The sequence below is a fragment of the Montipora capricornis genome, chromosome 2, assembly GCF_036669925.1.
Source record: "Montipora capricornis isolate CH-2021 chromosome 2, ASM3666992v2, whole genome shotgun sequence".
NCBI classification, from domain to species: Eukaryota; Metazoa; Cnidaria; class Anthozoa; order Scleractinia; family Acroporidae; genus Montipora; species Montipora capricornis.
In genome coordinates this window covers 4605908-4620907 of record NC_090884.1, presented here as the reverse complement: position 1 = coordinate 4620907, position 15000 = coordinate 4605908, and the positions used below count along the sequence as shown (strand labels likewise).

General features: G+C 38.9%; 2 protein-coding genes across 7 annotated transcripts in view; both read left to right on the top strand.

Annotated features, from left to right (window-relative positions):
- LOC138038546 (uncharacterized) overlaps positions 1 to 10026 on the top strand; it is a 17658-nt gene extending 7632 nt beyond the window's left edge. For all 3 annotated transcript variants that reach the window (XM_068884482.1, XM_068884483.1, XM_068884484.1), the window contains 5 exons: positions 450 to 501; positions 605 to 957; positions 2140 to 2274; positions 5389 to 5599; positions 8642 to 10026. In XM_068884482.1, the coding sequence (XP_068740583.1) occupies positions 459 to 501; positions 605 to 957; positions 2140 to 2274; positions 5389 to 5599; positions 8642 to 8709 (810 nt within the window). In that variant the 5' untranslated portion in view covers positions 450 to 458 and the 3' untranslated portion in view covers positions 8710 to 10026. The remainder of the gene's footprint in view (positions 1 to 449; positions 502 to 604; positions 958 to 2139; positions 2275 to 5388; positions 5600 to 8641) is intronic.
- Positions 10027 to 13973: 3947 nt separating this feature from the next.
- The window catches only part of LOC138038542 (uncharacterized), a 25603-nt gene continuing 24576 nt past the window's right edge, over positions 13974 to 15000 (top strand). Inside the window, exon 1 of one of the 4 annotated variants that reach the window (XM_068884475.1) lies at positions 13974 to 14096. The gene's annotated coding sequence lies outside the window, so the exon portion shown is untranslated. The remainder of the gene's footprint in view (positions 14097 to 15000) is intronic. The other 3 variants (XM_068884476.1, XM_068884472.1, XM_068884473.1) reach the window with 3 other exon arrangements.

The window sequence follows — 15000 nt, the reverse complement described above, 5'->3', positions numbered from 1 at the left end:
ACAACAATACCAAGTTTGTAGCACTGCTTTACTTTTCAGCTTTCTTTGTAATACTGACTTATTGAAAGGCATCTGGTAAAAAATACAAATGGGCTGTCCTTGTACGTATCGTTTACTAAGGATATGAGAGGTATCAGTGCTAAATAAAGACAGAATTGCGCCTTGATGTTGTTATGGAAACCGAACCAAGTGTTGTGTGCCAGCGGCGTTCTATTTAACTTGTTTCCATCCTTCGGCGCGGACAGTGCCGTCAAACTTATCTGGCATGTCCATTATTAGCCGTAGCGAAACGACCACTCTTTATAACAAATTACCTTTGTTAGCCTTTTTTCGAAAATGGTCCTACAAAAAGAAGGTTTTCTCTTTGTATAAATTAAAGACTGCAACCAAGTCATGTACATGCAGCAGGGCGGGGCATATCTCAAAATTCTTTTCTTTTTAATTTTCAGGTTCTTAAGATGAAGGTTTTGGCATTGTTCACAGCAATACTCACCATCTGGAGTAAGCATACCAAATAAAAAGAAGCTCTATTAATTAAGATAATATACCATATTTTTCAGTTGGAAAAAAGCGTTGTCTAAAGTTATGTCCGACATAATTGTAGGTAGCTCGTTAGCACAGCAACAACCGAGTGTCTTCGTTCAAGTATCTTGGGACATGTCATGGCATAGGCTATGCTATTTTCTCGACTTCTTCGCAAAAGAACTATCTGAAGAACTTTTTGAGATCAAGGGGAAATTTCCTGAGCAAATCAAGCCCACACGAATTCGCTTCATAAACTCTGACAGGCGTTGCAATGGCAAAGAAGATAGAGAAGACGCTGTTTTGAACATGTTTGTGTCAAAGATGGAATCCGCTGATGTTGACAGAAATTTGACGATCTTTGCGTATGGAATATTGTATGATTACTGGAAAAATAAGAAGATGGTTCTATTGGACGAAATCTTTATAGGAAAGGTGAGGCCACAATTATGTCAGCTCTAATTCGTTCTAACTTCTACTACAAGTGAATCAAAAGTTCAACCGGAAAATGTCACTTGACGTTTTGACTTTGCTCGAAAATTATTGCATAAGCAACGACAAACTCGACGAGAACAATTAACAGGGAGCTTACGCAAGGAAGATGACAGCTATATACGAGAACGTTATCCAAAAATATTATTTCCCGTTTTTGTTGTAATTTCGCGATTACTCCAATTCATTCCGCATGGAAAGTGTGTATCAACAGTTCAAAAATAAAATTGATATGGACAGTGGGCTGTTTGGAGTGGAAATTAAAAATTTGTCATTCTCCACGTAACCTCAAGTTTGGTAGTCTCACGTCGGTTGTCAGGACGAGTCATGTTTTCCATTTTAGACCACGTGATGTTACTCTAGGGAACAGATCGTCATTAATAGGGAGCTTAAGCACGCGCGATTTTGACACGCGGACGGCAACCGGAAGAGAACATTTCGCGCGCTAGGACAGTGGTGTCTAACAGATTTTTGTACTAATCATCTCTAATGGAGAAAAGATACTTGGCAATGTAAATGTGGTTGTGTGAAGACAAGTTAAAAAAGAAAACAGCTCACTTCCGGTTGCCGTCCGCATCTCAAACACGCGCATGCTTAAGCTCCCTATTTACGCATGTGTCACCCGCTCATTCGAGTGCACGCGCGAGTGGAGCTAAAGGCCAACACAAACAGATTTAAGTGACCATTAAACCGTATGTGAGAATTTTCGTAGTTTTCGTGAATAGGAGATGTCTGTTTATATTGATATATATAGGAATTAGAAGAAAGGTGAGCGAAATTAGTGGTATTTTCTTATTTCTGGTGACCCATTTGAATCACGAGCTGACGCGAGCAGCTTACGAATTGCGTGTATGGCTTACGCGCGCGTGCTCAGCTGAAAACCCTTCTTTTAATTCCATACACCTCATTCCAAAATGGCAGCAAACCATAGTATTCTTTTGTTTGATTGCAAATCGGCCCTTTTGTCCTCGTGCAAGGTTAAATGTTCTTTTTGAATTTTATGTTTGAAAGCAAGGCCAAACGGGCTAATTTGCAAAGGAACAAAAGAATACTAAAATGGCGGCCATTTTGGAGTAAGGTGTTTTTGCTTCTCTTTTTTTATTGGGCGATCCAACTTCTCAATAGGTGAACAAAGTGAAACTCTTGGGAAAAGACAAACCTGACATTCCTGAGTACATGGCTGAGTCAACTAGAATTGCTATTGCAGTCGCTGTCGGACTCGCTATCGTCTTTCTCGTTGTCTCTATCTGCACATGTGTGGTAAGAATATGTTGATTCATAAAAGTTTGTAATGAGATGATCTTAATTCCCCTCCCCTTTGGTCTTGGTGGAAATCTCAGTTTTTGGAGTTTGCCTTATCGCTTTTATTAGGAATGTACGGTACCCAAACAAAGTGGGCTTAATCAGTAGACACGAATTTTCGTTCAGTGATTTTACGACTTGCCTAAATAAAGGAAAACCTGCCGAGATTCGATTGTTCACTATAGTGATCAAAAAAACATATCTTTTTTTCTTCGGATTTCAAAACCAAACACTGGGTGACCCAAGTTTTCTTAATTTCAAAAAGACACCTGTTTATTTAAACTGGAATTTCCCTATTTAATGGTCCGACATTACTAACTATTAATTCTTGAGAGGGCTGGATCGAGGAAAAAATGACGTCAAACGTAACACTCACTACTTTAAGACCCCGTTTACACGGGTCTGGACAAATTTTTGCACGCACAAAAACTTGCACGGTTCCAGCTTGCGTTCACACGGGACCGGTGGAACCGGACGAATTTTTGAACGGTTAAGTGTGCAAGTTTGGGACCTGAAAAAAGCAGGTCACCTTTTTGACCTGCACGGTTTCACTATGCGAACGGACTCGTGAAAACACCCGAACCGTGCAAGGTTTTGCGCGGTTAGCATGGAATCTACTTACGTTTTTTTCTTGCAAAGAAAAAATGTTGCAAGGTCGCAAATTGTTACTTTTGTAACGTTACATCTCGCTCTGTTTAAAATCAAATTTGACACAAAAAAAATTAACAAAAGCACGATACAGATATGAAGAGACGAGCGGCAGTTGCATGCATCGGTCTTTTAGCCAGATTAGCTGGGCTACTGCAGTACACGTTGCTACAAATGGCCGGCCATTGTCTCCGATTTTCATCGATCGAGGCAACGTACGCATTTTACTGAATTTCTTGGTAAGCATGAATAGCTCACTGAAACAAATGGTCGTGGAAAAAGTCTCAGACCAGAAAGCCATGTTTGATTTGCCACGTACTGCACCTCACTACAACGTGATTGGCTAAAAGCAAAGCTTAATTAACCAATCACAGCAGAGATTTTTAAAAAGCCATTCAAATGCCACGACTGGTCTCAAAATTTGCACGGACCCATGTAAACACCATTGCGATCTGTAACAGAATTTGCACGGTTCCATGTAAACAGGCGGTCCAGGTACAATATTCGTCCGTGCCAAATTTGTCCTGACCCGTGTAAACGTAGCCTAAGAATGTAATGTGTTTGTACGTGACTGAGTTATTATGCAGCGCGGGAGTTTCGGGCTTTCAGATTTTTAAACTCTTGTTTTGCATACATAATAAACTGCGTTTACACGCTGAACCTTTAAGCCATTAACTGAATGACGTCACTTTTCCCTGGATTCAACCCTCTGAGGTCCAGTCGGTCAGTTTTGAACGTGAGTAATGGCGGACCCTGAGATCCAATACTCACACTCAAAGTAAACAGCCTTTGGATAAAAATCAAAGCTCAAGATTTTTCCAGGCAGGTGTTAAGCAAATACACTTGCAAAATCTGAAGAAAAAAAGGAAGTGATTTTTTTGATTATAGTACCCCTTAAGTTCTGTTGGAATGCAGTGGGCAAGTATCTCCGGCAGGAGTCCATTACCCTTAGCTTCCATCTGTATATTGTACGCTTGAGTCAACCCTTTCCCATATATTTCTGTTTTTAGAACTACTATATTGAGACGTATGTGACTGAGAGCATACGTGAAGTGGTTCACATATATGGAAAGCCATAACTTTCTTAAGGACGTTCGCGCGAAAATCTTCCCACATTGAAATTTGTTTCATTTCTCGCCTGAAGTTAGGTCATAAATTACTTATTCCAAAAATGAAAAATAATTGAGGTTCACCAACCTTGTTTCGGAGATAAAGGCAGGGGAAAAATGTCCTAATTTCGATAGATAGGTCATAATAACGAGATGTAGCGCAACCTGTTGTAACCACTTCCGGAACTCTGGACACAAGGAAAGCAAATTTAAAAAAAAAGATAACTTCTGACATTGTGATTTGTTTCATTTCATCATATTTTGTAGATTTTAAGAAGAGCAAATGATTCATGTCTTAAAAAATAGGGGTCACCTATGATCTAAACGAGTATAATTGGAAAATTTAGTTTGTCACGATTTTGCCTGACCTGTCGGGGAAGGACTGGAACTCAAGACAGAATCGATCGATGAAAGGCTTTCTGTAAAAAGAAAACGTTCTTAATTAAGCATAGCAACGAAGTTTCAGGAAGGCGTTTTCTTTATTTGGTTAGTGATTTGTATCATATCTCCATTGCCGTCTTTCTCATCTTCTGGATTGTGGTTTTTGTGAAATATAATCTCTGGCTGTTTTCTCATAGGTCCGCACTATAGAAGTGGATTAGGAAGAGAAGATAACTCTTCTCTATTTTCATGAAAGTAAACGAAAAGAAATTCAAAAACATGCATTCATTTTGAACTAAGAAGTTCGTAACGTAATAAAATCATTTTAAAAAACCAACCCCATTAAATTTACGCAACGTCGCTGACTAAAACTAACCTTCCTCAAGTTTTCAAAACTTTCAACCACTACTCGATTAGCGACCTTTTCCAGCCTCCCGGTCCTTTCTCTTTAACGTTTCATGATGAATTGGAAATAAATGTGCCATTCTTTAGCCGACCTGGAAATTTTTCCCCGGCGTTTTTGTCGACATCAGATCTTAACTAATGCTTTAAATAATGCATGACATATTACAGTCGCGTTACCTGTGCAGTAAAAGTTGCGTACACACAATTAGCGCGAACGTCCTTAAGTATTCTATATTCTTTTGGTATTGTTTTTTGTCTTGTGGTGTGGTTTTGGCATTATGTGGTGAGGTTTTGGCATTATGTAACGAGGTTTGATGGTTACGTGTTGTGTTTCCATCATGACGTGTTGAGGTCTTCCTTTGACGTGCAAATACAATACAGAAAGAATCTTAACCCCGGGAGATTGAATTGGGTACAACATTTGGTCTATCAGACGCTGATGGGGATTCTTACTCTTGGCTAATGGACTTATTGTCCCTTTAAAACTAAATCGTTAAGACGCGTTTCCGTCGGAAAAATACAATTTCAGAATTTGAAAAAGAAACAAAAGAAACGTCACCAAGGCCCTAGATCATCCGAGCCATTGCCCAGTGAACCACCAGCATATGATTATCCTGAAGGATATGACTACAATGGACGAGGAGAGTTTTACGAAAGGAATGGATTCCAGAGACCAGACGCCAGATATAATGGTCACACTTCTCACCACGTGGTGGACAACGAAGGAGCTTTGGTAAAGGGTGAGTGACATATTTTTTTTGTTTTCTGCTTAGGGAGCAATCTCCCACATCTTATCTCTTGCCTTGACTTTACTCCCAAATTGCGAATTAGATAAAAAATGAAGAAGAATTAACTTTCACTGTTGCGAGATCCGCTGCTCATCTCTCTGTCGGCATACACTTGTAGCTCTGTTCGTTATAATCAATTTAATGTCTAAGCATCAACCAAACGAAGATACTAAATTGAACATAAATAAAATAGCCTTAGTCACGTTAAGCCTGTATTTGCATATCTCCTCCTTGAAAGTGTTAAATCAATGCTGTACACCTTTTGTTAGCTTGCCTTGAGCTTTCCGGTTCCTTTACGCGAGTTTTATTGTAGGAGCATCCCGGTCCATCGTGAAGGATTTTTTGCTCACATTTACCAATTATTTGCCGATAGTGAGGTGAATATCGGTGGATAAAAACCGAGACGAATAGGAGAATATTTGAAAAATATGCTATTTCGTTACAACAATTGATTTCTTCGTCTGTCGCTTCGATAAAACGGCTTGCGGTTATTTGAAAAACCGCTTAGGTGATTATTGCATAATAATCATCTCAAAGTGCAACCAATCAGCGAAGAGAATTTTCAATAATCACCTATGTGATTAGACTAGTACCGATTTCTGAGTGTTATAGTGATATACAGTACAAATACATATACAGTACAATATACAGTACAAATACATATACATATACATTACCAAACTTTCGAACTAATAGCAGACAAGAAATAACTTTTAAAAAGAAACACAATTTTAAAATTACAAAACATGTTTCGGATGATCGACATCCATCGTCAGTTGTGAATACAAGTGAACCGCTAGTCGGTGTTATATAAAGATAGCTAATAAATGCATGAGTACTGATTAAATAACAACGTGAATGTGAAGTAATAGAAAATACAATGATGAGAAGACAATGGGTATGGACGAGGAAAATTACAGTGAAAGTGTTAAATTGACATGATTAACTTGCTTGTTTAATGAGGGTTTTTCCCAACCTATGTGTAAGGCCTCCTTGATTTTTAGTTGAAAAGGCGTGGAGGCGGTGTCAAGGATTGAAAAACACTCCTCCGAGCATAAAGATCTGCACGCTTCTGACCCATTAATGTGCTGAAAGATATGCGCATTAATGGGTCAGAAGCATGCAGATCTTTATGCTCGGAGGAGTGTTTTTCAATCCTTGACACCGCCTCCACGCCTTTTCAACTAAAAATCAAGGAGGCCTTACACATAGGTTGGGAAAAACCCTCATTAAATAAGCAGGTTAATCATGTCAATTTAACACTTTCACTGTAATTTTCCTCGTCCATACCCATTGTCTTCTCATCATTGTATTTTCTATTACCTCACATTCACGTTGTTATTTAATCAGCACTTATGCATGTTATTAGCTATCTTTATATAACACCGACTAGCGGTTCACTTGTATTCACAACTGACGATGGATGTCGATCATCCGAAACATGTTTTGTAAATTTAAAATTGTGTGATTTTTTTTGAAACATATACATTACTATTAGTAATTTCGGATTATTGAAGTGCGTTCGCTGGACAGCCACTTTGGAAGCAAACGAGAAGGGTAGCGAAAGAAACAATCTTCTATAAGACCGAAGTTTGAGGATACGAGCATGTACTTGTTAGATCGATGCTGAGTACTATGACGCATATGACAGGATTGTACTACCTTGCCCTTGGCTAGACTCTGAATCATGACAAAGTGCGATCTGTGGTTAAAATAACTACGCATCGCGCATCGTTTCTGAGAAAACGATACAATGTAAATAGCCCCCTGAGGACATGCAACCTCCTCCTAAAGGTCTCCAAGGAAGGGAAGAAGAGAGACCCTGGGGACGAGGTTGGAGGACATGTGGTTACTAGTAAAATACTAAACCCGGAAAGACTGATGAAAATGAAAGGAATCGAGTAACACTGACATCGAGGTTGACATGTCGATCATTTCCGACTTTTTCACAGTCAGCTAAAGCGCGAATTGCTGTGGTTATTGGTTCTACTTTTCGTGTGAATTAAGTACAGTAATATACATGGCAGTGGTCAATATCCCCCATTTAGATACTTTGCGACAAACTTTCACTGAAGTTAATCCCTGTCGTGTGAGGTTGGTGTCTGGATGGTAGGCCAAGGAGATATATGACATGTAATTGCGTTTAGTAGACGCCATATGCATCGTTATGCCTTTTTTCAATCGAAATACTCATATTTAACGGAATTGTTGAAATTGTCCGAGAGATTATTTGTAAAAAGTGTCTCTTGCCAAAACTCAGCGTGTCTCCCTACAAAAAAATGACCTATGACGTATGAAAACCGAGCTGCGCATGCAAGTATGACGTAATTCAAAATGGCGCTGAAAAAGCACACAAACCAAACGAAAACTTGCTAAGTGTTACCGCGACAAAATTGATTATTAATTAGTACCAAAAACGCACAAAGCTTTGAATGACATTTTAAGAGAATTCATTTGACTGCCAAAGTTTCAGTTCAGTCAATAGCACGTTTTTGAAAGGACGTGAGTCAGTCGCTAACCGGTTTCAGTAGTTTAAGTCCACTAGTTTCAGCAGTGTTAAGCCGTCGAGTTCAGTTTCAAGAGTTCGTAGTTTACGGAAACCCTCCACAGAAGTAAGTTTAGTTCAGTCTTTTATTTTGATTCTTCTCCCTTGTTTGTTTAAGATTTCAGGGTATTCGAATACCTCAGTGATTGTCATGTAATTTTGTTCATTTCAGATCGAATAATTATATCACAGTCAATAAAACCTTGATTATCCGATACACGGTCTCTTCCGTACACTTTCAAGCCGTCGATACCTAACTGTCCACTAACGCTCACTCTATGCACAGAATACCCAAGATTAGAAATTGCCGTCTCCTTATGCCGAACCCAATACAAACGTCTGGAATGTTTTGTCAGCTGTGTTTTATATCCATGCGTGAAAATGTTGAATCAATGAGAGAATTTTATTGAGACATTTATCATACTTATCTATTCCTTTGTCTTTTTCAGGGGTCGCCAATGATGTAGGAAGCCGAGGGATGTCGTTTCAGATGACTTCAAATCGTTTCACGATTTGACGAGGCCGTCACTAATCTTCGTATAAAACTGCAAACACCTATAGCCCCGCTGATAGATAAGGCAGAAGAAAACTTGTCTTCGAGCTAAGCAATGAAACACAAACAGTTAATAACCCTCTAATCATCAAATTGGGAAAGCGCAAAGCTTTTCCCAGCCGACTTAATGCTGCCTATCTCCTTTTTCTAATCGATGGATCGTCGTAGTTAATGAAGCCGAAGTAATCTGTTTTGCAATTATAGCAGTCACTGTCGGAAAAAAAGCCTGGGAAACTGACTTAATGTTTTAACGGAACGAAAATATAGGCTTGAAAGTCCTGGGGTCAATTTAATAAAACTTTTACACGTGTAATTTACAAGTGTGGCTATTGTTCTCAGACTCTAAGACAATGGCTACACTTGTAAATTACACGTGTAAAAGTTTTATTAAATTGACCCCTGCGTGGAGATTTTTTGTGGTTTTTTGTAACTATAGCAGAGTTGTTTTAAAAGTGTGGTAATATTTCACTCAGAAAACCTTTTTTGTCCTCGTTGAAATATAGGACTTCCATCTATTTTCCATTGTACTTTATCTGTTGCTTAAAAACTTAAAAACTCCTGGACATCGATAGCTCATGGTGCACCAGTTTTCAAAACTGTCATTTTCCACAGACCCCAAACTATTCCACAATCCTTCTCACCGAAGCCTTCAACTTGAATACCAAAGGCTTGATCGTTTCTGGTCCAAAAAAGCTTTAATTATCTTCTCTCTTCAATTTTTTTCTGACTAAAGTGTATCCATCAGACAACCCTCTCAACTGGTTTGTCCTGTCTTTTCGGTTAATTTCTTCGTCCAAACTGAAAGCCTTTTTAGGAAACTGCAAAAAACGCGCTTGGGACCCCTCCTCATTACACGACTGTAGCAGATATCTCGGAATTCGGGTTTGTGTCAGTCTTAAAAAAAAAGTTATTCAATGTGGTGATCGCATTTGTTAGTAGTTGGTTAGCCTTGAAGCAGTAGCATAGTAAACCCTGGTAAAAAGAATCATTTTTCTTAAATACTAGATTATTGGATAATGCAATTGTAGATTTTTGATTGGCTTAGCCAGTATAGTATATTATACGTATGGTCCCTAGGAAAACAGTTAGTTTTTGTTTTCCCGAGAGTCCTGATGCTTCCCGAGACTAAGGCACGTGATCAAGAATCAACCAATCACAGTACTCGTTTTCTTGAGTGAAAGTCTAGGTACATAACAAAAGCTTTACCATGCTTTACAAATATCAGTAACTGTACCCATCAGTTTTTTTTTTCTACAAAATAAAGTTGGGAATATTTATTTATAGTTTGTAGCGTTTTTCAAAACAATTATTCCACACGGCGCTACGTTGGCTATCCAACAAGCGCGAGCGGCATAATTTTTTAATATACATAAGCAAAACAAAAAATTAGACTAAACTTTATTAAAAGGCTCCAACTGAATTAAGTCGCGCACATTGTGATGTGGATTTAGCTACTCGCTTAGCTCCATGTATGCAATGATTTGTGTTTTGGAAATGTCTTCAAAGATTTGTTGGGCCGCATCGTTTTTTATGAGAATGTATGCTGAAGTAATTTTGATGACAGTACACTAATTGAACAGAAACGACCAGGAAACCACATTATTCTCGTTGTTATCTCAGAGTCTTGGACAAAATAACTGAAGGCATTAGAACCTCCCCCCTGCCCCCCTCTGAAGTTTACGTGATAGCGCGCAAAATAGTCAGGACTCGACTTTCGGTGCTCATTTCGTCATTTTTAGGTCACTGTCAGAGGAGGTTGGACAGCAGCGTGCAAGGCCTCGTGGGAAATGTTTATTTGTCAATCAGTTGCCTCCAGACTTCAAGGGAAACACATCTCTGCGTTGTAATCAACTTGGACGCCATTGATAGACAGGACGCAAAGTCAACTTCCGAGTGAAGAGTTCCAGTTGCTTCTTCTTACATTGCTGTGACATGCTCAATTTATTTACTTTCTCTGTTCTAAGCCGGCTCTTTTTGATGATCAATGGGTTCGAGAAAAAATTCCTTTTGAAAGACGAATGTTCATTTTGCAACTGAGCGAGGAAATTAGATGGACTGAGCGAGGAAATTAGATGCTCTGAAGTCGGCGTCAGTTCTATTAAAAAACCCAGTCTTGATTTTGAGGTAGGGTATAAATTTTCTCGTTTTAGAATCATGCATTGTTGGAAATTTGTATGTATTTGAGGCTTGAGCCATCGTCGTTCTAGACTGTGTGAGAACAGATTTTCCTGGCTTAATTAGAATTACGGTGGTTTCGCCCCGTTGAAGTTCGCCCCACAGTTTACCAAAGTAGAGCGAGTTCGCCCAATGTTCGTACAGTCTTTTAGTCATGAAAAGGTCTTGACAGATCGTCGCTTTCGCTGAGTCACCGTGACCGGCCCTGGGTATCTCAATGCGAGCAAAACCTGGGAGGAGTACACTCTCCCCAGGTTTCACTCACTCAATTTGAGAAACCAAGATGGCGACCTATTCGTGAAAGAAATTGTAAAGAAAACTTTATTTGCACTGACCAACATATTTTGATCATCTGTAACACCTGGTTCAGCAGCTTAATTCAATGAAGCTGTGTACTAATAATGCACCTATCAATGTTAAGCCCCAGGGAGGCGGGGTCGGGCACGGGAGTTTGATCGTGAGGTCTGTCCACAGGGTAGGGATTTTGATCGTATGTGACGTCCCCAGGCTAACGATTTTGATTATACAAAGGACATTTTACCACCTTCACTTGCCGCTGGGTGGACATTTTGACCAATTATTTTGTCCCGGGGGTGGGGAATTTTAATTGTTTTAAATGAAAATGTCAAAATCCCCACCCCATGCAGTGCCTGAAGATAATATATAGGCAATTGATTCCTTCATGCTAATAATGGCAGCACAAATATAATTTTGGTGTTTCACGTATGTATGGAAGCATGATACAGTATTGTGTAATAACCCATCAACTAATCATGTCGATTTAAAGTGTCAATACTGTTTTGAGCCTTTTTGAACCCACATCAGCAGTTGTAATTTGGCGCCATATCACAAATTTTAACAGAAATCTTATTTGATGAGTGAGTTCTGAATCTTAAAAGAAGAAGAAAAACCTTAAATAATCGAAAAGTTCTTCTATCATAAACCACTCTCTCTTATCTCTTGTGGGGACAATTGACTGATCAACAAAAATACTTCATACACAACAATGGTTCTCCGGTTTTAGAGTGAAACAGGGTTTTCCGCGAGCTTGAACTGACTCTTGGTGCTTGTTTTGGGAGCTTCCCTGGCGTATCATCAGATGATATGTGCTGCCTCCTTGAGCTTCAATACATTTTCAGTAGCATTTAGCTCAGCAAAACATGAAAGATAGATCTTATCCGGCCACATTTTCCCCGAATACTCTTCGAAAAGAGGTAACATTCCGCGCCATTATGTCATGCGAACACAACAAATCTTGCAATCCTTTTTGCTGTATTTCGACTACAATAGAGACTTTTAGATCCACGTTTGCGGCTAACCTCAAACTGCTGGAAGTCACATGACTAGCGCTTGCCGTCACGTTCGAGGGTAAGTTTTGACGTTTTCAACGGCGGAAGGTAGGTTTTCACGTAAGTAATTTACCTCAGCTCTTTATGGCATGGAAGTTACATTATCCCACGTATGAACGGGGCAGATATAAAAAGCAACTTTATATCTTTAATTTCATGTGAATTAAACAATCAAAAGAGCCGTGGCTTTATTTATTTCGTTGACTGAAACATCAACGCTGAGAATCGAGGAAATTCAATATGGCGGCCTCCGCAGCTTTGCACTTGTTTACTTAAATCTAAATGCACGAACTATCACAACTTCTAACGCAAAACCGCAAATCTCAAACCTCAGTTTGCGGTTAGCCGTAAACGTGCATCTAAAGGTCTCTAATAACTCAAAATCCGTTCCGGGGGCAAGGGGCGGCGACCTATAAAATAGAAAAGCCATTTGTTATGCTATATAGTGTTGCATAATTGAAGACTTCAAAGTGAACACAAAGCGAGAAATCGATTTCTAAAAAGGGCACACTCGAAGCGTGTCAACAAAACAATGCAATGTGGGGCTTCGTAAAATATTATAAAAATGTACGATTAAAATTCGTCTTACCTTTAAATTGCCTTCATAGCAATATCCTTCTAAGGCACTTATTTTGAAAGACTTCTAGCTTCTGAAATACGCTCTTAGTTACTTTCCAAGATTCTGCCCCATAGAGTAGCACACTCGGGAAGTTGCTTTTAAAGATACGAACCTTTGTTTTAAGACTAATGCTACTGCTCTTCCATATGCTTTTCAATGATGTAAATGCACCTCTTGCTTTGCTGATTCTCACCTTTAAGTTAATCTCTATTTTGAAGTCCCTTCCCTGTCTATTGTCACTTTGGTTCCAAGATCATGACCTCACTATCTATCCTCGCTGTCTACCTCTTGCCACAACAATCCGCGGATCTCTTTCCCATAACTTAATTTCATGATGTGGTAAGTAATAGACAGTGAGGATATAGTACTATTCCAACCTTGGCCACGTCCTTTGGTTTTTTGGCAGGAATACCTCGACAGATAAAATTACCAAAAAAAAGCTCCCTTTACAACGACGGCGCGTTTAATCAACTAACGAAATTCGTCAACGGTTTCGGTTTGAGGAATCACGATTTTTTCCGAAGACGTCAGTGGAGTTGTTACTGGTGCCAAAACCGGGTAAAAAAAAACCTACTGTAAGCACACATAGAGACCCACACGTCAAGCACAAAGAGGTTATCTGCCCAGCTGTTTACCTAAGTAACCTGGAATAGGTAAATCAACTCGAACTTTGATGCAACAAATAAATCACTAGAAGAATTCAGTTTTATAAGAAAATTGTTCAAATTTTAGTAAGTACCTTTGACGATTATTATTAGCACTTACAATTTTGAGTTATTTCCAATTGAGTTCCTTGAAAAAGTCAGTTTTGAGTGAGGCAGGGGAGAGAAGTCAATGAGTCACTAACCTAAAAGAAACAAAAAAATCACACCCGTAAGTCGACCAATGAGAAAGAAAACTACTAATAAAACAAATTTCTACTTTCGCGCTAAAACACGTTGCATGTAGGTACTTCGAATTCTGTTTACCGATCCCGCTGTTTGTGATATTACTTGTTGCTAGGATAAATCGTTGATATTCGTCGAGGATTATCGAGAGGGTATAGCATTACAAAAGCCCTCGATTAACGCGGAGACACGTGATCTGTCAAAGTTGAAGAATGTTCAGCCCACATCATGATTCAAAGACCTGGGACGAAGTCGACAAGCGCTATTAACATTGTAGTTCATTCCTTCGAAAAACAAAGCACCCATTGAGAGTGGAGACAGGTAGGTTTTTAGTAAAGGGTAGTATTATGGTTTATCACACACTTTTTGTTTAGTGATCATGAAAAGACTTCCAACAAACAGAAGATGACAGAAGTTTCTGTCGAAACAATTCTTATAATCTTAAAAGTTTTGTCGTTTTCTTTAAAGGGCTCCATTTAATGAAAAACTCGAACCTTGTATGTCTTGGATAATGGAACCAAAAGGTCTAGACAGCAAAAAGCAAATCGTTATCTTTAAGAAGATTACGACATTTTTTAATGTCCAATACATGTTTCGATGTTACGAACGTCATCGTCAGTTACAGAATATATGAAAAATCGTTAGGACTATATAACAACTAGGCGAAACATGCATAATCACACATTTACTAAGCTCAGAACGTTGTCGTCAATCTTACTCTGCGGATTGTTTCGAAATCCTTGATTCCGCCTCTACTAAATTTGAACAAGTTCATCACGTCAACCTGACACTTACGCTTTAGGCTTTACATTCTCAGTTCAAACACTTTGTAACTCACTCAAATATGTAATTTTTGTCACTTGATTATAATTAATTATACATGTTTCGCCTAGTTGTTCTATAGTCCTAACGGTTTTTCAAATATTCTGTAACTGACGATGATGTTCGTGACATCGAAACGTGTCTTGGAAATAAAAAAATGTCGTAATCTTCTTAAAGATACTAACGATTTGCTTTCTGCTGTCTCGACCTTTTGGTTCCATTATCCACGACATAGAACCCTGATATGAGGGACGTCTCAACCTTGTATGTATAGTGATTAAGAAAAGTAAAACCCACAAGAGGATACTATAAATAATCACACCAGTGTTCACGGATCTCCGAGTTTCGAAGTAAGAGTTTGGCAAACTGTATTATCTTTCTTTGCCCTCTCTGTTGCTAGAGT